Consider the following 26,484-nt stretch of genomic DNA (forward strand, 5'->3'; position numbering starts at 1 on the left):
TTTTAATCTTAATTACTTCTTCAGTATTCTCTCTTGGTTTAAAGTTCACCTGTTAAATATTGCTCACCTATTACAATACATGCAAGAGTACAAGAGTGGCTCAGCCCTTTTGATGACAGGAGATACTTCTAGATAAAAATAAAGTTATGTATGATACTCTAGTTCACTTGAGCTTTATATTCTTCTATATATTTCTGTTTCACAGCAAACGAACTTGGTTGGATTAAAGGATTAAATAAATATTTACCTTAAAAGATGATGAAAAGGTGAGAAGTATTATATTATCATGTCATTATCTCATGCTACTTGCTAGATTTATCACTAGATAATCCCCGGCTAGGCTTTAAAATTTGCTTCAAAAGAGTCATTTTGGGTACATTCCAATGTTCCACATGCCTGAAAAAGATCCAAGCAGGATGTTAGTTATGTACTAGGATGCAGAATTCAAGACTCGGAAAAGCGCAATAGCTACTTGCAACCTTGAATTCATGGTTTTTGTCCCCCCGAAAATAAGAACTTGAATTCACACACACACGTGTATCCATTCATACATACCTGCATATCTTTCCAGATTTGTCATCGAAGTAATACTCTGTATAACCAGTAGCTGCATTGAAATGTAACTAATAAATTATTCAGTAAAATCACAGTTTTTTAAAATCCTAAAAACAAGGACAACCTGAACACATTCCCCATCAATTTGGCATGATCGCTAAGTAGCGATAAATTTTCAATGATTATGAAAACTACACCTGCATGTGCTTGTTAAAAACGACCAACAGAAGTGTTCGAAGAACACCTGCATATTGTTTTCTGTCATCGTTTTCCTTTCCTAATGGCATGCTAAATAAGGAGGAAAGTGTTGGCGGACGAAATATCAGGTGTGGTTTTCACAGTTCATAATAACTCAAGAGGTAGCGTTTGTGATTAGGACAAACCTAAGGCATGTACGTGTAATTTACTAGAATAACAAACCCAGCAGACCATAATTCTGTCTTCATGAATTCTAAGTTTAACATACACCTGAAAGAATTGGCTTCCATGGAAATGACATGACACATATAAACCGCCAGTGCCCGATTCCTTTCTCCTGTTCATAAACGGAAAAAAGAACACATAAGAAACCTCAAAATCCACCAGCTTTCTATATGCACGGCGTCTCATGGATGAAAGTATAAACTAAAGTGCCAGATTAAAAAATTGTGTAGGAACAAAAAATCAATGGAAATCAAAAGGCTGGGGTAGTATTGGGTCAATTTGAGCTTTTTGGTTGTTGATCAGACCTCAAAATCCTCCCATTTCATGAGTTTCATATTTGACTTTTCGAGTAGATAACCAAAATTGGTGCAGTTTCTTTTGAATCGACTTAACCCTCGAAAGGAACCGGCTGGATCAGCAAATTCACAATCCTCTTCATAAGCATCAAGTGCCAGATTTCCTGAAGCATTACAGAGCAAGATTAGTTTTTCCTTTGACTCATTCGTTACCTTTAAGAATGGATCAAAGAATGTCCATATCTCAGGTGATATCAAAACACACCCACAAAAGAAGCCTAACATTCTCCAACTTCAAGGTCCCAAACAAGATGAACCGCAATTTTTTAACAGCATGCGAGTAGGCCATTCCATCAATATGGGAAAAATATTTATGTTCATGTATAATTTTCTAAAGCACATATCTGGCTACCAGAAACATACAATTTCCCTTGTCGAAAAGTGAGATGTCTAAATGACAAACTCACTTTCTTGAGGGAAAAAAATGATAAATTCCCTGTTGCAAAACCTAAAATAAAGATTATCCCTGTGAAGGGTTACATTGGGATAATTCTATATTTCACCCCATGTGGTATGGCAAGATGTTGACCCTTGGATGCTCAAAATAAGGAGTGGTTCCCCTATGGAGTATGTGGGCTCACATGACCAAATAGTTTTAAACTCAGAGGTTTGTTTCTCCAGCTGTAGCATACACGAGTGTGTTACATACATTGGCAGATAACCCACCATCCCAAGTTAAATTTGCACTTTTGGAAGTAATCCACCAGGTCAAATCAAACATTAATCTGCAGCTTATGCGTTCCATGGGAAATTTCCAGTTTCACTTTTTACAAGGCTTATTTGGCCATTTACAGATTGAGAGACATATTGACGAGCAATTAATTCATAGACTTCAGTATTTTACCAGTGACAAAGTATGATCTTTGAAAGTCTTCTTTGATGGCTGCCACAACCTCAGCCCGATCAATCTTTCCAAACCCATCAACAGAAAGCTCCGAGACACCTCCTCCCGTATCCTCGGTTCTCGTCGGAGAACGGAGGAAAGAAGCAGCTATACCAAGAAATTCTGAGCCATACCAGGCGATTTTGAGCAACACATTTTCAGGTTCAGAATCTTGATTAGTTGTATTTTTTGCACAGCATCGGAATTTGTACACTTTTTGGCAATAATCAGGACTCAAAATCAGATGGTTAGATTGGAGATTTGGAGAGGAAGGGATAAATGCGGGCTTGAAAGAAAGAAAGGTGGCCATCGAAAAGGAAATTGTAGAAAAAAAGAGCGGTATCAATATTAGCTTCTACAAATATTGGCCATAAAATTGAGTGGGCCAATCAGACAAAAGACTTGGCACTCCTGCCACCAGTAGCATAAGCAAACAAAAAATACGAGGAATTTAGAAATATTCAAAATAAAATAAGGTTTTTAAAAACTATATTAGATTCTTGTTAACAAGAAAACAAACAGAGACGAGGCGAGCCCGAACTGCAAATCATAATGCATATAAGGATGAGAAGCTATTCAGAAAACGAATAAATACATTGACAGAATAATGTAAAAAAGAAAATAAAATTAACAACCGCAAAAAGTACAAACTTGGTTGACGGGTTCGAACCCCATTTTACACAACCAGCCACCAAACATCATCTTAATCTATGTCAACAGCATGAATTCGAAAAAAAGGACTCCTTTTTTCTTTCTCATGTTCTGTGCATCTTCTGTCTTGTGATGTTGATTCTGGAGAACAGCAATGCAGCAGACAATAGGAAGCTTGCATTTATTGTTGTGTCACAAAAAGGAACGGGTTTCTTCACTCACGCTGAGTTAGTCGTGAGGAAGAAGCTAGCGGATCATTTGAATAGCGCCAGGCAAAATGTTAAATTTCCTTGGAAGGAAGCCTAAATATTCCCCATCTGACTGGACAAAAATGTTGCCACTTGGTGCAATTTCTTGGACTTCAATTGAACATGCTCTGAAAAATAAAATATAAGAATAAAAAGTTGGTAAATGAAGTCATGGAAAGCCCGGAAGAAATTTACCAAGAGAAGCTAAAAATTTTTTTTAAGACCAACGTAAATAAATCAAGAAAATGAAAAAGTCAACATGCAAGCTTCAAGAAATCAATGTTTCACATTTTGGGAACTTTGAAATTGCCACTTATTTCGGTCATTAAAAATAGTTGTGCTTCATCTAAGTACATGTTCAATCATTTCTCAACATCTTGAAACCTCATTTACTCAGCCTGAATTACAACTTATCAGATACAGAACACTAATCTCCAAAGCCATCGTCAGTGACTAATGAGTATAGATAAAGAGGAATGGAAATATTCTAGCTTTCACATGAGAGATGGTTACCTTCTTGAAGATACATTTTTCACTGATAAGTGTGTACCATTGTATAGCTTATGCAGTTTGAGAACAAAGTCATACCACTTGAAGTCCTGAAGAATGACCACCTGGACAGGTATGCAAAAGTAAACTTTTTGCCAAAAAGCTATAGATGTGGATAAATGAATGACGTCAACACTTCACCTCAAAATTCCCGCTACAGGGGTCGGCATTTGGGGAAATCTTCATTCCACCACCAAAATATTTGGCATTTCCAATGCAAAGAGCGGTTACTTGGGAGTATACTTCCCAATCACCATCATCGACCTTGATGAAATTAACAAAATGTTAGCCTGTATTAAGACAAGAATAACATAAGGCAAAGTATCTAAGATTTTTGTACAGATATTGCACAGGGAAAAGAAAATTTCGAGATTAATAACCTTAATTCTAAGGTCTTGGTTATGATGACTGAAAAAACCTTGCAAAGCTCCAATAACGTAACAGAGATTTCCGAACTTTTTGTATCTTGATGCATAATAACCAGCCTTGGCACTCCTACAAGGTTTGAAGTACAAAAAAGAAAATCGAGATGGATTTTTCAGTACAAAACTAGTTTATTACACTCCGTAATAGATGCACACACATTCATCCTTACAAATGAGCATCGGCGACATTTATGAAATAATGTGGTTCGCCACTTTCTCCACTAATGAATCCAACATCAATGTGAGATCTCATCCCTGAAAAAAATTACTCAAAAGAGAAGAACAAAAGGGCACATAATGTGGTAGAGCTGCCACTTATTACAGAGTTGACAAGACTAGAAATCTGGCAAAGCACCGGCAGACAACATATACCTTTAACAATTCGGTCGATGGAATCATAAGGATCATTTTTCCTGACAAAAAAAAGAAAAGAAAAGAAAAATAGAACATCTGTTTCTTTCTTCTCAAGTGTGAATGAAATTATAAGTAGGGAAGGCCAGTCAGAAACGACCAGCTGCAGGAGATTGAACTGACCATCCCAATGTTCTTGCAAAATCAGAACCAGTTCCCAAGGGGATAAGCTGCAGAGAGGAAGCAGATAAAACTTATCTTGCAAGTCTAATGTCAAGAAAGATGAACACATTAACTAAACTCCAACTAAAACTCTATACATTTGAATATAAACACAAGAGCCATCACTTACACCAAGAGCAGTGGTGTGGACCGCAGTCGAATCATTATTAGAAACAGGTTTACCTCCCCAGAAAAAGCCATTTACAACCTACAATTATTGAAAAAACTGGGTCATACATTGTCATACTGATATTAGAGGCCACTTCCAGAGCAAGATACGGAATGTCCTTTCAATGAAATACATGATGGTTCATGAGATATGATATTACAAGATTCGAGTAGAGAAAAAATGTCAAAAGCCCATATCTAAGAAAGAGAAACCATTCATTCACATATTATTAAGACGAAAACAATTATATTGGCAACAGCCTATGCTACAAAATGGTCATACAGAAATAAGGCTCGTGTATGAAATAACAGGATGGAACATTGCACAATCTTGCAAGCTTATGTATCAAACCCTTCAGCTATTTCTTTACTCCAAACTCTTGAGTTATTTCAACACTTAAAGAGGCATTGAAATATGTGAAGATAATGTCCGTGCAGAGACAACAGGATGATGCCACCTACAATGTAATTCGTTTGTGGGAGCAGTAAGTTACTTCATGCTGCAGTGCATTAGAGTCTGTCTGAAGAATAAATAAAATATACCTCGTGAAGAGTTCCATCGCCTCCAACAGCAATTATCGCATCAGCACCCTCGCGTATAGCCTGGTTATAAAATTAAATTAAATTCAAATAATTGATAATTATGAGTTCACAAATGCGACAGATAGTATTTCTCACCTCCCTTGTGATGTCTATCGCATGACATGGACCAGCAGTCAAAGATTCACATATCTGACCATAAGATGGGAAAACATTCAAACAATTACTCTATTTAAACTTGAAGCACGAGTAAAGCTACACTGCCCCACATGAAAATTAAGCTACACTTGTGTCTAAATAAAAATAGCAAACAAGAAGAGACGTTAATTTTGTATGCCGTGACACTGAGATGGAAGGGCCACAAAATTTTATAAAATTAATCAATTGAAAGTGCATGGAAAAGCCAACCCGAAGAGGTTATACAGCAGAAGGGATATGCTATCTGCCAGATACAAGCCAAACCAGTAGAGTTCAATGTAAACAAAAGAAGAAACTTAAGCTGAAAAGAAAGACCAACACCACCTTGGTCATTATAGAGGATAGAAATGGCATCACCAGCGAAGACAACTCAATCGATAAAGACAATGCAAACACATGATGATCGTGCAATACCACGCTGGTGGCAGGTACATACATTTCTTAAGGCAGAAGAATGAATCATGGACATTAATTAAGCCACATAATGCTCTATAATGATTCCCAATTATGATCTTACAGTATCATTTTGTGATGTTAATTGATGCGTCTCATACCCACAAGTTAAAAACCAGAGCATGTACCAGTAGAGTAATTTAAAATGGAAATTCAAGAAAGTTGGACACCTAGTAACTATGCTTATACATCGAATTTATCTCCAATAACTGCTTTACTTGTACTCTTACGTGCCAGGACTGTTAGTTTGCACGAGTAAACATCCCAGCATAACATACAAACTACAACTTCCAGAACTACAAATGATGTCAATAAACTTCACTGTGACATGGTGAAATTCATGTTAACCTCATAATTACGGTCTCCAAGTCAAGCTCATCAAGAAGCAAATTACTAGCTAAATTAACTCAGTATTTGAATTAGTAGTTAGAATAAAAACATTTCTCACATTGCATTCAGAACCAAGGCGAGACCGCAGGTAAGGCAACAGCCTTTTCCACTCCTTACCCGTCCTTCCATTAGCTCCTGTCTCGTACGAAATTTAAAAAAAAAAAAAATCAAACTCAAACTGCGAGCAGAGCAACTGCGAGTGAAATTTACGCCAACAAACGTGTAAAATAAACTACGAGATACCTCGAGGATTGACAACGAAGACGATCTCGCGGCGGCGAGAAGCTACGCCGGTGCGGAGGACTGCACGGTCGGCGGCAAGATCCGGAGCCAGGGGCTGCTCTGAGCTGATAAAGGAGGCTTTAGCCATTGGCACGCTTACCAAGATCATTTGCAGACGCAGTGATTTATATGGTTGTTAACAGATATATGTATATCAAAGTGCGTGCTAATATAACTGCGAGAGATTAATTAAGGAGAATCGGATAAGCAAGAGATCCATTCAGCATTGTAAATGATACAGGAAATCAAAGAATAGAATAGGTTGCGGCTCTAGTATTTATTATATAATAATAATAATAATAATAATAATAATAATAATAATAATAATATATATAATGACTACACCAATTAATATTCTACAGACTACAAGTCAAGGGTATATTACTGTAAAGTGTAAATTATGGAGTATCACTATATTATATTATAGTTTATAAAAAAATCAGTTAAATGGATTAAAAAGTTCACATTTTTAATAAAATAATAATAATAAAGCAGCAGAATAATAATAATAATAACAAATAATCAAATACATTAAGGGGAAAAAAAGAGAAAGAAATTTGTTGATCCTTTCAGACCGAGCACTAGTACACATTTTTTTTAGTAAAAAAAATTGTTGGTTGAATTACTTATTAATAATTCATAAATTTAATTAAAACATCGTTTATACCAAGAATTTAATATAATAATGTATCAAGATAATTACTCCTAACTAAATTTACTCAATAACTCTATTAATTATTTTTTTAACAATTTAATTCAAATTATACATGTTATCCTCCCACAATTTTTATCCTTTGTTAGAACTTAAAAATATGAACTCTCTTCAAGATGATCAACTAAAAAATTTTAATTTACACGATCCAATATCTAAATCACAAGGATACGATAGGAGAAAAGTCGCACTTATACCACCTAACAGGTTTTTGAACGAGAAAAAATGGAGGTGGTTTCGGTTCGGGTCTCCATGCTCACACGCGTAGGAGATGGACCCAAAACATGCACCGGAAGTCATTTCTCCGTGGAAAATTTTCGCCAGATTGTTGGTCTAAAAACCTGGAGGAATGGCCAACACCCGAAACTGGAAATGGACATCGTTGAACTCGAGCAACGTGGCTTTTCGACTCAAAACGGGTGCATCTCTCATAAAATTGCATTTAGATTTCAGCACAAGCATCGAGTGCTTTACAAATGATAAGATCTTCTCAGACGTATTACAAACCTCAATCAAATTGTAATGAAATTGTTAAAACAGATGGTTCCAACTCCCAAGGCCTAGTCGAGCCAGCGGGTGATACCATCTTCACCTATGGATGCAACGATTTCAACACGCACATCCAATATAGCCTGCAAATCACCGTGATTGTAATGCATCTCGTAAAGTAAGGCACGAGGAAAATATAAAAAAATGTATCATTAGATTCATTACTACTCTTCAATAATCAATAGTTTTCATGAAAGCTTAAGCTTGTTAGCTTTAAATTTAATTTCCAGGTACATAGAGTCATAGACAACCTCGATAATTTTTATCTAACCACAAAGTTGCCTTTAAAGTAAAAAGAAAATTTTGGGTGTGACGTTGGGCTATGAATCAGGATTTGTATAGCAGCAATTCACGAATTAATAAATAATCATTGTCAAGATGAGAACTTACCAGAGGATTTCTGCAGTTCACCAACTTACAATCTTCCAAAGAACCTTCAACTGTCCAACTCTCCCAAACATCGAAGCTGTGGCTAGCAAATACAAATTCCATCCTTCTATTGATCTGCAAAATCAAAGTGAGTATTCAGATAACAGAAGTTCCAATTATTTCTTACATGTCATGTCAAGAAGCATACATTATTCAGAAAGAGAACTTGGGCATAACCATTTATGAGCTTACAAAAGTCAAACATACCAAACTGAATTAATTTTTATGCTTTCAAATCCAAAAAATTAGGTCCCCCGCCCCACCCACCCCCGGAAAGAAAAAACAAATTGCTCGGCCACTAAATAAAAAGCAGGATCCTTTATGAAGATTGAAAGTAAGGGACTTTTCCATAACTCTTGCACAAGTTATGATGCAAAACAATGACTTTCCTGCAGTTTCATTGTCATTTCTGGATGCTCTTATGCCAGAAAAGTTTATAGAAAGATTTTTAAACCATGTCAAACCCTTGGCCTACTCATCAGAAATATTTAACCAATGGAAGTTGATCAGTTTGTCTTGACAGATCTTAAATATGGCGTCAATCCTACCCTTTCCATCATTCTTAGACACTCGAGAAGTGTGTGATAAACATATTTACAACTCAGTTGCAATACCTGTAAGAGCTTTCCTCCAGCTGTAAATGATCTAAAACCAATTGAATCCTGCAAAGCGTGGTTATCAAAGAGAAAATAGTTAGCTTTCTTACATACCATTCTGATTCACTCTTCTGTAACTTTTAGCTAAATACATCAACAACCACCGAAAGCAGATCATATCAAGTCGAGAAAAATATGAAAATCACAATCTGCATACCTTGCTTCTGAATTCAACAAGGAACTGTGCAGCAGGATCTCTTTTCGTGACATTTGGCAATGTGTCAAGGAACCAACCACCGCCTTGAACCCTTTGCCTAGAGACATGAAGCGCAGGACGATCTTTGGTGTGTAAAGTAATAATATAACCGTCTTTCAGCAGTTCACCAGATTTTTCACTGAATTCTATGTGTGGTGTCAGGATAAGCTCTGGAGGTGATTCTGCTTTTGAGTCAATTGATGTCTTCCTGTTCCTTGAATCCTCGGGGGAAGCAAAACGTGAACTGGAGCTCAACACCTGATCTGTGCCACTCATATTAGCATCATCTTCTCTGTAAGAAGTACTCACTTTTTCAAAAGTCAAAGAATCATCTGCTTTATGCTGTGATTTTTGGCGCCCATGCCTCTTTTTAGCCTTCTTACTCGATCTGCTTCGCTTTATTTCTGATCTATTGGAAGTATTTTGAGACAAAACAGAACCTTGGGCATGGGATGACGCATCTTTTGACTGATTAATAACCTTTTTCTGGGAGCTTTCAGCTGTTAACTGAATATCTTCAACCACTCTATCACCAACAGAATCTTGTAATGAAGTTTCATTGTCAAGCAAATGATGGTGTTCGTTTGCAAATTCCACATCACTTTCCAAGTCCTCCTCATCATCAGATACAGCATTTTTTGGGATGACATTATCCATGAAAAACTTCTGTAAAATGGAAATTGCCTTTTCTCTTATCTCCATCCACACTTCTTCACTATAATCTGCACTTCGAGGAAGTATCAGAACATTGGGCATTTCCCTCACCTGAAATTTGGTGATAGTATAACATTGGGGTAAAATGCTAGAGGAAAAGCAAATTTGATATCATCCTAAGAGATATCAGAGCTTACATTCTCAGTGGTGGTAGTTACAATATGCAAAAGATGAATGTGGAAATCATATTAGGAATTTGAACCCAAAAAAAAAAAAAAAAAAAGATGCAATAATGCATCAATCTATCAAACCCGACATACCACACATATTCATACCAAATCGTGAATGCGATCCCACGCATACACCCCAATATGTAGCACTGTAAAAATCGAAATACACAAACTTTCAGTTATTGGGTTTGCTACATTTGAGGTGGGCAACACATACAATAAAAACCTTTGAGAGGGAAAAAAAGTGATCATTGTAAATGCAGTCACACACACACCAAAAAAAAAAAAGAAAAGCAACATCACAAATCTCTTAACCACATATTATCTCTATCGCATTCATACCCTAACACTATTCATCATACCCATGCTTCCATCCACTGTGGCCCTTCAGCACCATCCAGGGCACAGCCAGCAAGCGTGCCATCAATCAACAGTTGTTTCACAGCACAGTCATCCAGCAGCTGGCTGCTACCAGTATTCACAAGAAATGCCCCTTCAATAGAAATAATATCCTTATAAGGGACAGGGTTCAAAAATCAAGGCGCACACTCCACAGAATCTCATGAGCAATATTAATTTACCAGGCTTTATGTGTTGCAAACAATCTCCATTAATAATTTGTGTTGTTTCATTAGTCAGAGCACAGTGCAGAGATATGAGATCGCTTGCAGCAAGCAAATCATTTAGAGTATCCATTCTTCTGGCTGCAGCTGGGAATGTCAGTGAAGATATACTCATTCTACCATTGTCCTAGATAGATGCCAGAAACAAACAGCTTAGTTAGAAGATGATACATGAAGACTACAACACATGTAACTGTATGAATGCCCTACCAAATATGGCAAGATAGCTAAAGTCAATGAATGAAGACATAATTTGATAATACAGAACTTTATACATAAAAAGTTAGCACATTAATCAAAAAAGAACTTTTGGCCCTCCAAAATATTAATACAACCGTTGGCAGCCAAGTTAGCTGATATGCAGATCAAGTATACAACACAGTGAAATTAGCAAAAAAAGTATCTAAAAACAATGTTAAACTAGGTAAAATCAACAAGAACATCACATTACATAATCGAACTAATTATAAACTACAAATTACTAACATCAATTAATTGCGACAATTTAAAGTGAAACAGTAGCTTAACAAAAGCAGTGAATGGTTATGCCACACATGGAGATGATCTACAAAAGCAAAAAATGAATATAACAGTTTCCAGAGCCCCTTGGCCGTAATCCATGCTGATAAACCAATAATAAACTATAGTCGGCATAGTTCAGCAATAAAAATACGACAGAGCAACGCAAAGTACCAATACAAATACTATTACAGATCCAAAAACTCTTAGTTTAAGACAAATTAGGTAATTCAAGCATACCTCGTGAACATCAAAATAGAGCACACTCATCTTAAACGCCAAGCTCCTACTAGCCAACGACGTCGCAGAGGCGGATCTACCAACAATCCCCAACACCAGACCACGGCATCGGCGCATTCCACGACAAAGTGGCTGCACTGAGCCGAGCCACCCCGAAGCCGATAGCGCGTGCCGTGACAACAGATGCGTCCGCCTGAGGAGTCCCAAAATAAGCGCCATCACGGTGTCCGCCACCTCCTCCGCACGGCTCACATCCACGTGGACCATCCGGCTCAATCCAAGGTCGGAAGCCAAGGCTGAATCTACAGCGCGGTCGGCCGAACCTAGGCAGAGAATCAACTGCCAGGGGCGGAGGCGCCGCTGAGCAGCGCGTGGGAGGAACGCGAGCGAGTGGAGAAGCACAGCTGCCGCAGATTCGATCCGCGACTCCGCCAGCCTGCTCAAAGGCACGTGCTCCACGCGCGCGATTCCCGACAAGCATTGCTGTTCGAGTGCAGCGTCCTCGATGCAATTGAGCGTCACGAGCAGAGGAAGGGGATGAGGTTGCGCAGTGGAGATGTTACGATGAGGCATTGCCGCAGGAGATCTCTTGCTCTCTGCAAATCTGCGTATTCTTTCTTACACATACAAACACACAGTCATGTGTGTTCGAGGCCGAAGCCTTTTTGGTTTGAAATTTGGCTTTGCTGGGAGCTCAAGTGTGTTTTTTTTGTTTTTAATCTAATAATAATCTTGTCGTTTACTTTACTGAGAGTAATTAATTTGGTTTATTTTTATTTTACCATAAAAAGTGACTGTGTGCATACAATACCTTCGTATGAATTTCACTACTAGTACCAGATCTTGGCGGAATATTCCACTGCCCGTACGACGCAACCTTTTAAATAACATAATTTTTATATAACATAAATATTATTTTTTATGTTAAAAATATTATTTTTTATATGAGTAATAATACATGTACACCGAGAGTTACACGTTGAGTTACACATTGCACTTGAAATTACATGATTATCCTACATGCATTTTTGAAAGATTTTTTCCAAATAAAATGCAGGGATAATCATGTAATTTCAAGTGCAATGTGTAACCCAACGTGTAGCCCTCCGTATGCATGTAGTATTATCTTTTTTTATTATAGATATGAGTCAAATCCACCGTCTGACACCCTCGCCTGACACTCTCACGTATATAGATTTTCACATATATAAATTCGTGAGAGCGTGACACAATAAACTCAATCCCTTTAAAATTAGGTGAGATTTATTTCGATCCCTTTTTTGACTAATCTTTCCTTTTAATTAAAAAATATATTTTTTTGGTAATTGCGTTTTCACTTTTCCCCAGATAACTGTGTGTGTGTTTTTTTTTTTTTTTTAAAGAACCCAGATAACTGTTAGGACTTGGGAACAAAGTGTGATGCCTCGTGCCCACATATATGCATAATTAATGTTGTTACATGAAGATAATTAGTATTTGGGATTTTGTGTGTTTTATTTTATGGGTATAAACGAATGGAATATGAACAAAAAAATTTAATTCTTGGATTATATTTATTCAAGCTCGAGCTGGATTTAAAGTTCAAATAGTTTGAATATTTTTTGGCTTGAATTTGTGCTCGTATTTGAGTTCGGATCGAAAAATTCGAGCATGTTTGCGAACTATTCGAATTATTACTCCAAAATAAATACTCGAATTATTTTGTTTTAATATATAATTATATTATATTGATAAAATATTTAAGCTCGCAAACTGTCAATAAAATAATTTGAGCTTGAATCAGCTCAAATTTAATAATTTAAATACTGATCAAATATTTTTCGAACTAACTCGTTTCATTCACACTCCTAATATGTTTCAATTGTTTGCTTAGGGTATATGGGATATGTGCATAAAGTTAGGCAATCTTTAAGACTTCAACGGATTAAAGTTTAAATACTTGTCCAAATTTGTTAGCAACAACAATATTATAAAATTTTGTGAAAAAAAAAGCTGAAAAGTTTTTCATATAACTTTTCCAAACAATATCTTAAAAATATTTGGACTTCTGATATTCATTCAAATCCTTTTGGAAAGGGAAAAACCATAACCTGAATTTTTTAAATATTTTGGGTATGAACATTGAACCAAATCAAAGTATTCAAGAAAATATTGTTGGAACCAATCAAATATCTTCATTTTTTTTTTTTTAACTCTTCACAACTTCTCTTTTTGACCATGGTTGCAAAACTAACCTCGAGAAGACATTCAAAAAAAAAAAAACACCTCGAGAAGACACCGACCTTTGCTCAACTCTACGTCCGAGTCCGTGAAGAGACCAGAGCAAATTAATTTTACTATTTTTAAAATGCGTATTTTGGCTTTTGTTTTTAGTTTTTCCGTTAGGAAAATTTCTTGTTTACTCTCAAATGTTTGAGTCATTTTTGGTTCACTTCGAAATGAACTTAATGAGCCGATTTAGTCCGAACGTTTTCATTTTTGTCCCAATTCAAATTTTCATCTTAACTAGACAGGATAACCAAAAAAAAGAATATATCTCTAAAATACCCAAATCAATTTTGCCCTAATTTCTTGTTCTCCCCAAATCGTCTCGTTTGCTGCTGCTAAGCCCTCGCATAAAATATTTATGAAAACCGAATTATAAAAAAGATTGAATGTAGAACTCAAAGATTGTCTATGACAATAAGAGAAAATAATTGAAATCTGTTTACATGTTGTTAGTTCTTTTGGAAAATTGCATCTATTGGATATGAATCTCATAGTCATGACTCATAATATAATAGCATACTAACCATAATTGGTAATATACATTAAGGTCACAAAATGTTTTAAAAAATTAATTGGTCGTACAATTAAATTAAATAAAGGTATATCTTCAATTTCTTTTTTTTTTCTTTTTTTTTTGCTATAATCGAATTGAATTGAAGAAAAACAGTATTATTTTTCATTTACTTTCTTCAAAAAAATATAAGAATATATAGGAAGAGTCAATTGTTACATCTGGATACTGGAAAAGACAAGATCATGTGATGGAGACTGGAGATGGCAGAACCGAAATTGAAGAGCAATAATGTAATCCCCAAAAAAATAACTATTAAAAGTAGACGTTATTTTTCAAAAAATAAGTCTTACAAGGTTATATATCTCTTGCTATTTAATAAAGCATGAAGAGCACATGGGTGAGAATAGTGAGATTGGGCTGGGACGTCCCGTAACCTTCTTCTTCGATAAGAATTGAGATTTTTTTTTCTCTCGATCCCGCACCCAAAAAGTGTTGGGACCCGAATGTTCGGGATTCCAAACATTCGGGATACAGTCGGGTCGGGAGAGGGTAATCCCGAACAATATTTTTTTTTTAAAAAAATCATATGAAAATATTTTTTAAAAAAAATTATGAAAAAACTCAAACAATTTTTTAGTACATTACAAATAAATTAAAATTTCTTTGTATATAAAAAAAACTAAAACATCTTCTTAGTACATTACAAATAAACTAAAACAATTACTTGATTAATACAATAAAAATATATAATTATTCATAATAATACAAAAAATAAAAATTTATAACTCAATGTTAATATTAAAAAATATAAATATAAATATAAAAAAATAATTATATGATAGATAATTATAAAACATTAATATTAAAACAGAAAATTATATAAATAAAATTATTTTTTAATTAACAAATATTATCTATATATTCGGGTCGGGTCGAGAATCCCGTCGGGTATAATTGCTATTCCGATCCCGATCCCAAAATTGATCGGATCGGGAAAAATCTCGACCACTCGGGTCGAAAAAAGTTCGGAACGGGAACGGGTTGGGAATCGGAAAGGATCGAGATTTTTCTGAAATTTGTCAGCCCTAGAAGAGGTCATAGAAACAATATTTGGTATTTTTGTGTGATTTGCCTAATATATCATCATATCAATAATAAAAAAATAACTTATTTGGATTATTGTGTAAATTTGAAGATCCCTCAACCTCCAATATACACGTTATCTCTCATCAACTTCTCAACCAAATTATCCCTAACTCTCTATACGTACATTTCATCACTTCTTCTCAACTTCTCAACCACGTTATCTTTCACTCCCTATACGTGCATTTCCTTATATGATGATAGAACACAATTATGTTATACACACAACGCGTGTGCGTGTCCACTAGTAAAAAATTATATGGATGAAATTTATAAATCTCACTATCCAATAATATTCCGATTAGCCAAATCTAAATTGGTTTATATATAACTATGAAAAAAACACAAAACCAACTAAATAGCACGACATTTCTTGAAATTTCAAACCTTCATACTGAGCCACAAATATCATCCCTAAACTCAGTATTTTGCAATTTAGAATTTGAGTTGGATCTCTTAACAAAAATCTTCACCAACCACGTTGAGGTGATGCACTTATTTCTAAAATGACAAGATCATTTATTGAGTTTATCATGGAAAATTTCCACTTACCAACAATTGTCTTTAGTGATCTTCACAACGTGAATTTTCCATTCACAATTATCATTCTTGTGTTTATCCCCAAGCTTGATATTATTGTTCTTTACAAGCCTTATTGGCATTCTTATCTGATGCAATTGACTTTCAATCGCAAATTTAACTTATTCTTATGAGCAAAAATAATATCAATCTTGAAGCTTGAGTTTTTATAATCTCGATCTGGATCAAACTTGTGATAATTTATAACTTCATACTCATCATAATTATGAAAGCTCTCTAAACCGTCATTATCTACAATTCTACATAAAAATTTTCTTGATCACCTCTATCATCATCGATTATTAATTTGTTGCATATCATCTATATTTTCTTTCACATCAACAACTTTTTTCATTTCATAAATTTTTATCATGGTCAACAAAAAACAAAAAACATCTAACAAAATAGCATATCAGATGAAATCATTATCAACGTCGACAAATTGAACTTCGATTGACTGTCACACATACATACGTACATCTGAGTGTTCTTTATATAAATCAACCCGAGTTTTTTGGACTATGGTTTATCACTACAACAATAAAGGCCTATGATGACATTTTTCCGTGGACATTTTTTATTAAGTGTTGTAACAAACATTTTATAATGACACTCACAAAAAACTAATAATTCAAAAAATAAAAACGCATATTATATAACTTATCATGACACTTTTAACAAATGTCATTTTAGTTTATTGAAAAACCAAATTAATTTCGAGTAACACTCTTGTGAGACGGTCTCGTTCGTGAGACGGGTTAATCCTACCCATATTTACAATAATAAGTAATACTTTTGGCATAAATTGTAATACTTTTTAATAGATAATCCATACAAGAGACCCATCTCATAAAAATGATCCTTGAGACCGTCTCATTAGAGTTTTTGCCATTAATTTCCCTCCTAAGACCCATATTGTTTCCCACGCTAAATTATTTCCCTCATAATTCCCCCTCTAATTTATTTCATTCACGTTATTTTTCCCCAAAATCCAAATTACTTTTCCCTAATTTCCTTCTCCATTGCTCTGCGTTTGCTCTTCACCGCGCGTTGCCTCCTCTTCACGCCGATTTTGTCAATTCCTCTTGACCATCTTCTTCTTTCATCAACGAGGTAATTTCTCATGTTCTCTTTTCAATTCTGGTAACTTCTCTGAAATTAAGTTTGATTACCGGTGGTTTCCCTTTTCTCATTCTCGTAACTTTTATGAGACAAAAGTTTATTGATTATCTTTGTTAAAATTTGATAAGAAAAGAGAGGATTGATTTTTGTTCTTGTTCTAGTACAATATATATTGAGAAGAAAAGAGAAATATTAAATACAAGTATAATGATTTTGTACGAGATAGGTGGAGTACGAGCAGTAAATTGAGAATAAGGGAAGAGTCACCTTTGAAATAGGTGGAGTACTACGACACGTAGCCCCTTTTCTTTTATGAAACTATTTTACTTTAATTCCCTCGGCATTGTAAACTAGATTAAAAGAAATTTCAAGGCTAAAAGGAAAACATACAAGATTTGGACCCTTACACGACAGTAAGATTTGTGATTTTGTCAATCTAATTTTGTGGTGAACAAAGTAAGTTGAAAATAATGGTAGATGGCAAGATGAGCATGATTTCATATCAGTGCTCATCAGTCGCTTTTGTATAATCTTGAGCTTCTACCATGACCAATGCAATTGTGCTTAAAATTTGTTTTTTTATTGAGAGATGATGCCAATATTAAGACTCATGTTGGTACTGTTTGGCAGTCTTGTTATATTTATCTCTGATTGAGGTTTTTCCGTGCAGCCAATGTATATCATCGATATTTAAAACCAAAAAAAATTCTGAAAAACGCAAATTGTAAACTCAAGATATGCGATTTTGGTCTGGCAAGAGTTGCATTTAATGACTCCTACAACAATATTTTGGACGGTATGCAAATAAAATTCACTTTATTGTTCATTACTCTCGAATCATCCTTATGGATGATTGATTTAGGAGTTTAGAAAGATCAAGTTTTTTGGTGTGTTGTCTGTAGTTATCGGATTTCATATGATTACTTGGTTATTTTGTTTGGAAAGTGTTGCAGACATGTCAATTTCATGTGCCAGCTGAATCTTCCTTATATATTTTAATTTTGTGAAAATGCATTAGTAGCGGGAAGAACATTTCATAAAATGACTGTTCTGGGTGCTTTAGTGCTACTTTGGTTTTACTTGAATTCATGGTTGACATTTATGGCTAATAATATGGATTCTGGAGCGGGTAGCTATAGGTTAAAATTATCCTTATTTTAATTTGCAAAGCTTTTGAAGTTGTTTAGTTTGTTGAGGAATTACGGTTTATAGAATCTCACCAACATTAAGGCAGCTGAGCAGATTTGTTTAATCTTCGGAGGAATCGAGTGAAATTTAGCTCACATTTTTCATTTGCAAAGTTTTGAAGCCACATTTATGATTTTGATGGCACCCAACCATTTTACTATGCCTTAGCTTAGCACAATCTGTGACACAAGACGATTTTCATTAGTTGATTGGGAGTTGGGGCCCAGTTGCTCAAAGCTCTCACAAAGTTCATGTGTCTTTGTCTAGGTTCACATCCCAAAATATTGAACGAGATGGTCCTGAGCATTTCCATTTTCCACTGTTTGCAGGGTCTTTATGCGAAGTATGGATGTAACGTTCCTTTGATTTTAGTTAATGAATCTAGTTCACATGATGGTATAATGAAGGTAACTTCATTTTTTGCTTCCGCTGGAATTTATTTATGTTCGAAATTTACAGATGCTGCTTGTTTCGTGATAGGTCTTGGAAAAACATTCAATTGAGAAAATCCATGATTGAAGATGGTTTGTGTTTTGATGCTTTAGGTGCCTCTGCGTGATTTATTCCGTATAGGACTCTCTTTTATTATCCTTAGTTTTTATGTTCATTTTGGAGATTATCAAATTTACTATGTCCTACAGGGCAAAATCATTTTCTCATGTAATTGTCTCAGATGCATTGGATTACTTGTTTCCAAAATATCTCAACAGAACTCTTCCTGAATTAGCAAGGTATGAGCAGATGGTGTTGTCATTTCACAGGTACAGGATATGATGCCATATGCTCACAAGATTTTGGGCATTTCTAAAGTAGCACATGACTTGGCTTGCCTCAATAACCATGTCTTACACTTGTGCCTGTGGGAGAAAGTCCTTAAGTATTCTCCTGGTGTTGCGTTTCTTTTCCTCTTGCGTAAATGAAATGGTGAGAGTAAGAATACAGTGCTTTCTATGGTTAAAACTGGGATTACATGAGGCCATTAATTTTCATGCCATTCAAAGTTTTGCAACCCTCATCCACTTGTTCTCATACATGTTGCACGTTGATAAGATTGTTATTTATTGATGCTTTATGGCATTTAAATTTTCACACTGACAAGTGCTGATATATCAAGGTTTCTATTTGTTTGTATCTTTGTTAAGTAATAGACATACGGAGTATCGACTGCATTTTTGCTGAAGTTTTGACTGGGAAGCAACTTATTCCTGAAAATAATGTTGTTCACCAACTGGATCTGATAACCGATTTTCTCGGCACACCTTCAATGGATACCATTTCTCGAGTATGCATCACTGAAATCTATTTAGTACTATCAATAGTTTTACAATTTACAAGAAAACAAGTTTTTTTTTAAAATCTTGTTTTCTTGTTAAGTTGTGCAATGAAAAGGCTGGGAGACATCCTACAAGCATGAGGAAGTAGCAACTTGTTCCCTTTGGGCAGAAATTTCCAAATTTTGATCCTTTAGCCGTTCGATTTGGAGAAGTTGCTTGCTTTTGATCCCAAGGACCGTCCAACTACTAAATCTTTTTTGGTGTATTTTTTGGTGGATAGATACTTAGAAGTAACAAGTTTGTATGTTGGAAATACAAATATGACAATCATGTATCAAGATTTTAGATTCAATGAAAATTTTATTTATGTTTCAAGTTAATTTGCTATCTATGCGATTGAGGTGTGAAAATGACTATTTATTTCGTGATACGGAATTTTTTGGTGTCTTGATAAAGCATCAAAACTAATACGTAGCAATTAGATATGTGATTGTAAAGCTAATAAGTGACATTTCAAAATGTTCTTATAAAAAACAAATAATGACACTTTTAAATGTTCATATAAATTAACATAAGAGACATTTATATATGTCAAAATAGTCTAGTTAAAATTACATTTTAAACTGACATTATAAATTATTTATAGTGACACTTTTTATTGTCATTATAAATAAATATATAAGACAAACATATATGTCATTACAAATGATTTTTCTTGACATTTTATGTTGTCTTGAAATCCTTAATTCGTGACACTTATAAAGTCGGTATTAATATGTTATCTTGACATTACAAAATATCACAAAATATAAGACGACATTAAAATAGAGGACATTTATCGTGAGTGTCACCAAAACTTTAATGTCATCAAAAATTTCATATAAGAGCATTTATGTGTGTCATTAAAAGCCATTATTCTTGTAAGGTATATGCTGAAAAATCTAGTATGAGATCACATATTCGATATACCTTTTTACAGAGGGAATTTAATTTTCACTTAGCTCATATACAAGTCTCCTTTGATGACTACATGAATATCGTTGTTATTTTATTATTACTAGAGTAATATTATATTCTAATCGATTTGCGCTTTAACAGAACTGAAAGATAAAGGAAAAACGATAGCATTTTGTGTAATCATGTGATTTGATTTGTTCAGATATTGTATGATGGGGAATCGTGTGAATCTCATCGGTATTTGATATTTGATGTGGCAAATGAATTGTTGTTATGTTTTCGAGAATTTAGAAAAACAAAAATTAGTTTTGATAGGGAATTAAATGTGTAACTAATAACTATAAGATGTTGACATATTTTAATGGAATAATCGTCGATTGATAATAGCAAATGAAGCGTAATCGTCAAATGACGATAGCAAATGAAATATCAAATGCATCGAGATTATTATTATTATTATTATTATTATTATTATTATTATTATTATTATTATTATTATTATTATTATTATTATTATTATTATTATTATTATTATTATTATTATTATTATTATTATGTCTTTTTGATTTCAATTTTTAAAATGAGAACTTGTTCTTTTAAAATTTTATACAATCAACGCACTTAAATTATGTTTTTTTTCATTTAACATTTTAAACGAGAATTTAGATATGTTTAATTCAATACATTTAATTGCATATTAAATGAGAAAAAGAGAAGATAAACAATCAATCAATCACAAACATAGAGAGAGGGGAAAAAATAAGTTAATAACCTCTAGCTCAATCACAAAAAATAAGAAGAAATTAAAGTAGTTGTTCAACAACCTCTTTTACTATAAAAAACATTTTTATAAAATAATTATCCAAAATTATATTTAAAAAAACTGCAATTTTGATTCTATATATTTGTCACTTTGCGATTTCGGTTATCTATGTTTTCATGTTTCAGTTTTAATCCTGCATATTTTAATTTTTGGCAATTTTAGTCTTTTTTATTCAAAAATGCTTACGAGACACTCTACATGCCAGATTCACATCAGCACCGCATTGGTGCCACATCAACGTCATATCGAATAAACGACTAAAATTTCGAAAAAAATAGGACTACAACTGAAATCTGAAAACATAAAGTACCAAAATCAGATAATGACAAACCTACAAAACTAAAAAAATAATTTTCCCTTATATTTATTCTTGAAAAAAAATAAAATATTTTATAATATTAAAAAAACGTTTTTATGAAAACATTTTAAAAATAAATGTCCCAAAAAAATCCCAAAAAAATTTATAATAACAAGATTAAAATACATTGCCATTATAATATAAATAACATCTTGACTCGTCTACGTACCTCGTCAACAAATTTTTCGCCTAAAAATTTTTCCCCCTCGAGATGAAAACCTGGATCCGATGACTGCTCGATGGATTTTTCAGACAGAATGCTTTTTGTTTTTTAGATTCTTTGGGACCAGTTAATATATATGAAAATTACGTGACATCAAGTGAAATAATGTCACGTTTCTGCACGTATTACTTAAATTTATTTATTTATATATATTATTTAAATACAAGTACGGTCCGAAAGAGGACTCGAACGACGATTTGGTAACTTTTTATCTAATAATTATTTTAAACTATCTTTGTACTATTTTCGACAGAAAAATATTCAATTAATATAATATAATATTCCTCTTCAAATGACACATGATTCGTAGCATCTGTCTGCCTCTCTCTGACTCTGCTCTCTCATTCTTTTCTTCTCCACCTTTTCGGTTTCACCCCACCCAACTTTCCCTTCGCCAGCCCAGAAAAACAACAGTCAAATTCTTGATTTTATCTCACTCTTACACCTCATCTGATCTACATTTCGAGGCGGATTCCAGATTCTTGGAACAGCCCACAAAAATGAAGGTCCGATTCTTGATCCCTTCCTCCCCACCTCTGTATTCTTGGTGCTGCTGATGATTGATTTCGAGTTCGAGTTTCCCTTTTTGCACTTGCGTATCTTTTGGCATTTCTTTTTGTTTTTTAATCTACAAGAAGATATGTAGCTTTGGCTAAAGTGGGATTCTTTGGAAAGTATTGTTATCTTTTATCAACATGTTTTTTCAGGTGGTTTGGTTGAATGGTTAAAACTCGAAAGCAAAAGCTTTATTCGGTTTAATTTTTAGCTTTTTTTTTGTGTTTAGTTAATTTTTACGTGGTCTTTCTTGTTTTATTTTTGGGAACTTTTCAGAAGTTTGTATTGAAATTGGATTTACAAGATGGGAAAGACAAGAGGAAGGCTTTAAAAACTGTCTCAACTCTTTCAGGTATGGATATTGATTTTTTGTGCTGTTTCATTATCACCATGACCAAATTAATCTAATAGTTTTATGTGTCATTGAGATTTTTTTTCGATTTCGTGTAACATTTGTTTGGATTTGTTATTTTAAATCTACTGATTGTTTACTACATCATTATTATATAATAAAACAGACGCTTGTGGTTATCTGTCATTGCTAGTATAATTGATTTGTTGCTAAATTGCTTTGCAAATGCCACACATGTATTCAGAAGGAAGATAGGGTCATAAATGGTGTGATTTTGGAGGAGAAAAAAGAGATTATTTTGGTAGATATGGTGTTAAACGCGTGTATTGTTGTAACGAAAAGAAAATAGAAGATTGCCAATTTGAGAATCTAGGAAATAAACTAGGCAATTGTGCAATGGCCTTTTCAGATTACATTAATGTATCGATAATGTTGACAACTTTTGCATAGATAAATCTACTGGTTTCACATGCAAGTTCTCTGAAAATGACATTGCCTTTTCTGTTGAAACTAAGAAGTAAGAAGTAACTTTAGGCTATTTAAGTGAAGAAAATAAGTGGCATCTAACGAAATAGCCATGCTCGTTGATATCACCTCGATTTGTTGCATTTGGGGTGAGAAATTTATTTCATTTTAATACAAATTAGTTTAACCATTATAATGTGAGGGGTGATTGCCCCCACCTTGCCAAGAATAATACTTAGTCTGTAAGCGAAGCACATGTGCATTAACATGTGAAAGAATGAAGCTGTTTGCTTGTAAATATCTATCGTTCTGTCCGCAACTGTACTAGTATAAGTAGATAATAGACTCGAAACGATTTTTAAGTTCATTGGTTTAATTTGGTTTTTCCTTGTAACACCTCATGTGATGGAACTCTTCTCCTGGTTTTATGACCTAACAGGGGCAAAAGAGACTAACAGGTGAGCTGTTATATACTCATATATTAATCGTGCTGAACTTGATATTTTTTGTTGTAGGAATCGATGAAATCAGCATTGATGTGAAAGGGAAAAAACTAACAGTGATCGGAACGGTTGATCCCGTGAGTGTGGTGAGCAAATTAAGGAAAAAGAATTGGACAGCGGACATCATCACCGTTGGACCAGCCAAAGAACCTGAGAAGAAAGAGGAGCCAAAGAAAGAAGAACCCAAAAAAGAGGAGCCGAAGAAAGAAGAACCCAAGAAAGAGGAGCCGAAGAAAGAAGAACCCAAGAAAGATGAGGCAAAGAAAGAAGAGCCCAAGAAAGAAGAAGTCAAGAAGGACGAGAGAAAGACTGAACCGGAGGTACTGGTCGGGCCAGTGATGCCATACAAGGCTTACTACCCTCCGATGAACACGTACTACTACGTGCATCACAGCATGGAAGAGAACCCAAACGCTTGTGTTATCTGCTAAAGTATGCTAAAATAAGTAGAGGGGGTTCTATTCCTTTTTTTCTTGATCATGGTTTTGTTTAAAACCTATGCAAATCCGAAGGAAAAACTTCATAAACAAACTAATTCTACTGTTATATTAATTGTCATGGAAGGACGCTAGCTTGTCAAGGACCTTGTTATGTGTATAGAATTAAATAAAGTTTTGATCGATCATCATTCTTGGTGCATTGTTTAAGTTCAATATATATCATTTTCACCATCCTTGCCCATAATTTTGTTCAAGAGATGTGCCACAGGTACCCTGTATAGTTGAAATCTTTGATGTAAAGTTGCACTTGTGCACGTAATTAATTGTCTTTGTTTCTTTCTTGTTCACGAATAAAATTTAAGGCGCACTATGATGGAGGTGGTGATCATGATTGGTTTTTGATAGCACAAAATTGCAATGAATAGTTATTTTTAAACGGAACTGTGCTTGGTTCACGATTATTTAATTCCACGCAACATCCATCAAATATATTATAACATACTCGGTTTTGTGTAAAACGTACATTCTTGTTTCATCTGTCGTTTTGTTCAAGTCTCTTCCTTGATCATCATCTCATCCAACAAATCAGACAGTTTTCTATAAGAAGATAATAACTTGTGGCTTTCAACAATTGAACATGTGTAATTTGTTGTGATTATTTGTTTTTTTTTCCTTATTATAAATATTTTGTGGAAGATCAAAATTTTGTTTTTTGATAGTCAAATTAACCCAAATTCTTCAAAATCAGAGCACGCCATTATGGCGGCTTTGTATGAAAAAATAGCTCTTCTAAACAATCTTAGGTGCCTATGTTTGTTGGATTTTGACTCATAAAGATGGCCCAAGTGGCCTTTATGTGGTCGCATTTACATTTAATAATTTGGCAATAAATGTATTTAATTAAGTGGATAATGGATGGATCTGGATATTTTATTAATGATGATGACGGATAAAAATCACTTAAGTTAATTGTAAAAATTTATATCACGTTGTATTAAAATATAATCTAATCAAAAACTCCATATTGATTTTGAAATTTTCTGGTTAAAATTGATTTATACATACATTTAATGAAGCAATCGATATATATGTTGTACGCACGTATTTATGTGCTCGTGTGATAACACATAGTAGAGAGCAAATATCATTAATTATATTATACACGTAATCAGAGAAAAAAAAAATAAGAGTAATTACTTGTGAATTGTGATGTTTTTTAAGTTGCAAATAAAAAGTATCCTTCTATAAATTTGGTCCATGAAAAAATAACTACTAAAGCATATAATCATAACTTATTGAAATGTAACTATTTATGAAATAAAAATTACTAGTTATAAAACCATCTTTTTTCACTCATTCATTAATTTGATTATACATAAATATTAAAAGTGTAAATTAAAATGACATACATCGTGTGTCAAATTGGGCAAAAATATAATATACTTAAAAGGTGGAATTGTGGGGTAGAGACTCGTCTCGTAACCCTTCTATACAATTCTTGTCCCGATAAGAATCAAATTTTTTTTATTCTCCCGATCCTATATCCCAACACATGTCAGGACCCAAACATTCAGGATTTCGAATGTTCAAGATTCCGTCGGATAGGAAGAATATATCCCGATAATTTTTTTTTTGTGTTCAAAAACCCAAAAAAATTGTTTTATTATTAATTTTAAAAAATATTATTTAGAAACTTATATGTCTAGAGGAAAAAGACACATTCAATTATAAACGTAGAATATTAAAATGTTAGTGATCATGCTTCAAGAGTTTCTTTAGAAAAATAAGTCCACATTTAATTTCTGTGTGGGCTAAAGCCCAATAATCTTTAGCCAAAAATATATATAATAAAATATATTTAAAATATTATTTCGGGTCGGGAAGATGTTTTATTCCCGATCCCTCTCTCAATACTAATTGGAACGGAAAAATCTCGATAATTCAGGTCGAATAAACTTTGGATCGGTATTTTTTCGAGATAAGAATTAGATGAAATTCGGAAATAGCCGGGTCAAAATTTTTATAAATTTTTTCAGCCTTAAATACATTTTTTTGTGTTTTCGCACTCTCTCTCTCCGCATATATACTATACATATGTTAAATAAATATATAGTGGATATCCCGTAAGACAGTTTCATAGATCTATATCCGTTAAATGGGTCAATATAAGTCTTATATCTACAATAAAAAAAATAATATTTTTAACAAAAAAATATTT

General features: G+C 33.9%; 4 protein-coding genes and 1 long non-coding RNA gene across 12 annotated transcripts; 2 read left to right on the plus strand and 3 right to left on the minus strand.

The window, feature by feature from the left end:
* Nucleotides 1-59: 59 nt before the first annotated feature.
* Nucleotides 60-2,533, minus strand: LOC140867356 (uncharacterized). Its single transcript, XM_073272426.1, has 5 exons — nucleotides 2,179-2,533; nucleotides 1,284-1,438; nucleotides 1,024-1,090; nucleotides 556-607; nucleotides 60-396 (listed from the first exon to the last, which is right to left on the minus strand). The coding sequence occupies exons 1-5, from the start codon at nucleotides 2,525-2,527 to the stop codon at nucleotides 303-305; spliced, it is 717 nt and encodes a 238-aa protein (XP_073128527.1). The 5' UTR covers nucleotides 2,528-2,533; the 3' UTR covers nucleotides 60-302.
* A 222-nt stretch (nucleotides 2,534-2,755) lies between these two features.
* LOC140863481 (sphingoid long-chain bases kinase 2, mitochondrial) lies at nucleotides 2,756-6,948 on the minus strand. The gene is made up of 12 exons (XM_073266940.1): nucleotides 6,656-6,948; nucleotides 6,471-6,547; nucleotides 5,510-5,563; nucleotides 5,375-5,434; nucleotides 4,794-4,871; nucleotides 4,625-4,671; nucleotides 4,463-4,503; nucleotides 4,261-4,345; nucleotides 4,046-4,160; nucleotides 3,807-3,929; nucleotides 3,630-3,730; nucleotides 2,756-3,244 (listed from the first exon to the last, which is right to left on the minus strand). The coding sequence occupies exons 1-12, from the start codon at nucleotides 6,801-6,803 to the stop codon at nucleotides 3,115-3,117; spliced, it is 1,059 nt and encodes a 352-aa protein (XP_073123041.1). The 5' UTR covers nucleotides 6,804-6,948; the 3' UTR covers nucleotides 2,756-3,114.
* An 860-nt stretch (nucleotides 6,949-7,808) lies between these two features.
* On the minus strand, nucleotides 7,809-12,178 carry LOC140863813 (C-terminal binding protein AN). The gene is made up of 7 exons (XM_073267521.1): nucleotides 11,503-12,178; nucleotides 10,702-10,870; nucleotides 10,483-10,613; nucleotides 9,198-10,001; nucleotides 8,999-9,046; nucleotides 8,346-8,459; nucleotides 7,809-8,038 (listed from the first exon to the last, which is right to left on the minus strand). The coding sequence occupies exons 1-7, from the start codon at nucleotides 12,073-12,075 to the stop codon at nucleotides 7,967-7,969; spliced, it is 1,911 nt and encodes a 636-aa protein (XP_073123622.1). The 5' UTR covers nucleotides 12,076-12,178; the 3' UTR covers nucleotides 7,809-7,966.
* Nucleotides 12,179-16,952: 4,774 nt separating this feature from the next.
* Nucleotides 16,953-19,958, plus strand: LOC140864645 (uncharacterized). 8 transcript variants are annotated; one of them, XR_012144312.1, is made up of 5 exons: nucleotides 16,953-17,119; nucleotides 17,799-17,924; nucleotides 18,646-18,723; nucleotides 18,797-18,861; nucleotides 18,958-19,957. It is a non-coding gene; the product is annotated as an uncharacterized lncRNA (long non-coding RNA). The 8 variants fall into 8 exon arrangements; XR_012144311.1 differs by having other exon boundaries at nucleotides 18,646-19,240; nucleotides 19,465-19,958; XR_012144309.1 differs by having other exon boundaries at nucleotides 18,646-19,598; nucleotides 19,691-19,957.
* Nucleotides 19,959-22,267: 2,309 nt separating this feature from the next.
* On the plus strand, nucleotides 22,268-24,454 carry LOC140864954 (heavy metal-associated isoprenylated plant protein 39). Its single transcript, XM_073269406.1, has 3 exons — nucleotides 22,268-22,457; nucleotides 22,783-22,858; nucleotides 23,839-24,454. Exons 1-3 carry the CDS (start codon nucleotides 22,452-22,454, stop codon nucleotides 24,255-24,257), a joined length of 501 nt encoding a protein of 166 aa, XP_073125507.1. The 5' UTR covers nucleotides 22,268-22,451; the 3' UTR covers nucleotides 24,258-24,454.
* The last annotated feature ends 2,030 nt before the right edge of the window (nucleotides 24,455-26,484 follow it).

Source organism: Henckelia pumila, chromosome 4, assembly GCF_033568475.1.
Source record: "Henckelia pumila isolate YLH828 chromosome 4, ASM3356847v2, whole genome shotgun sequence".
NCBI lineage: Eukaryota > Viridiplantae > Streptophyta > Magnoliopsida > Lamiales > Gesneriaceae > Henckelia > Henckelia pumila.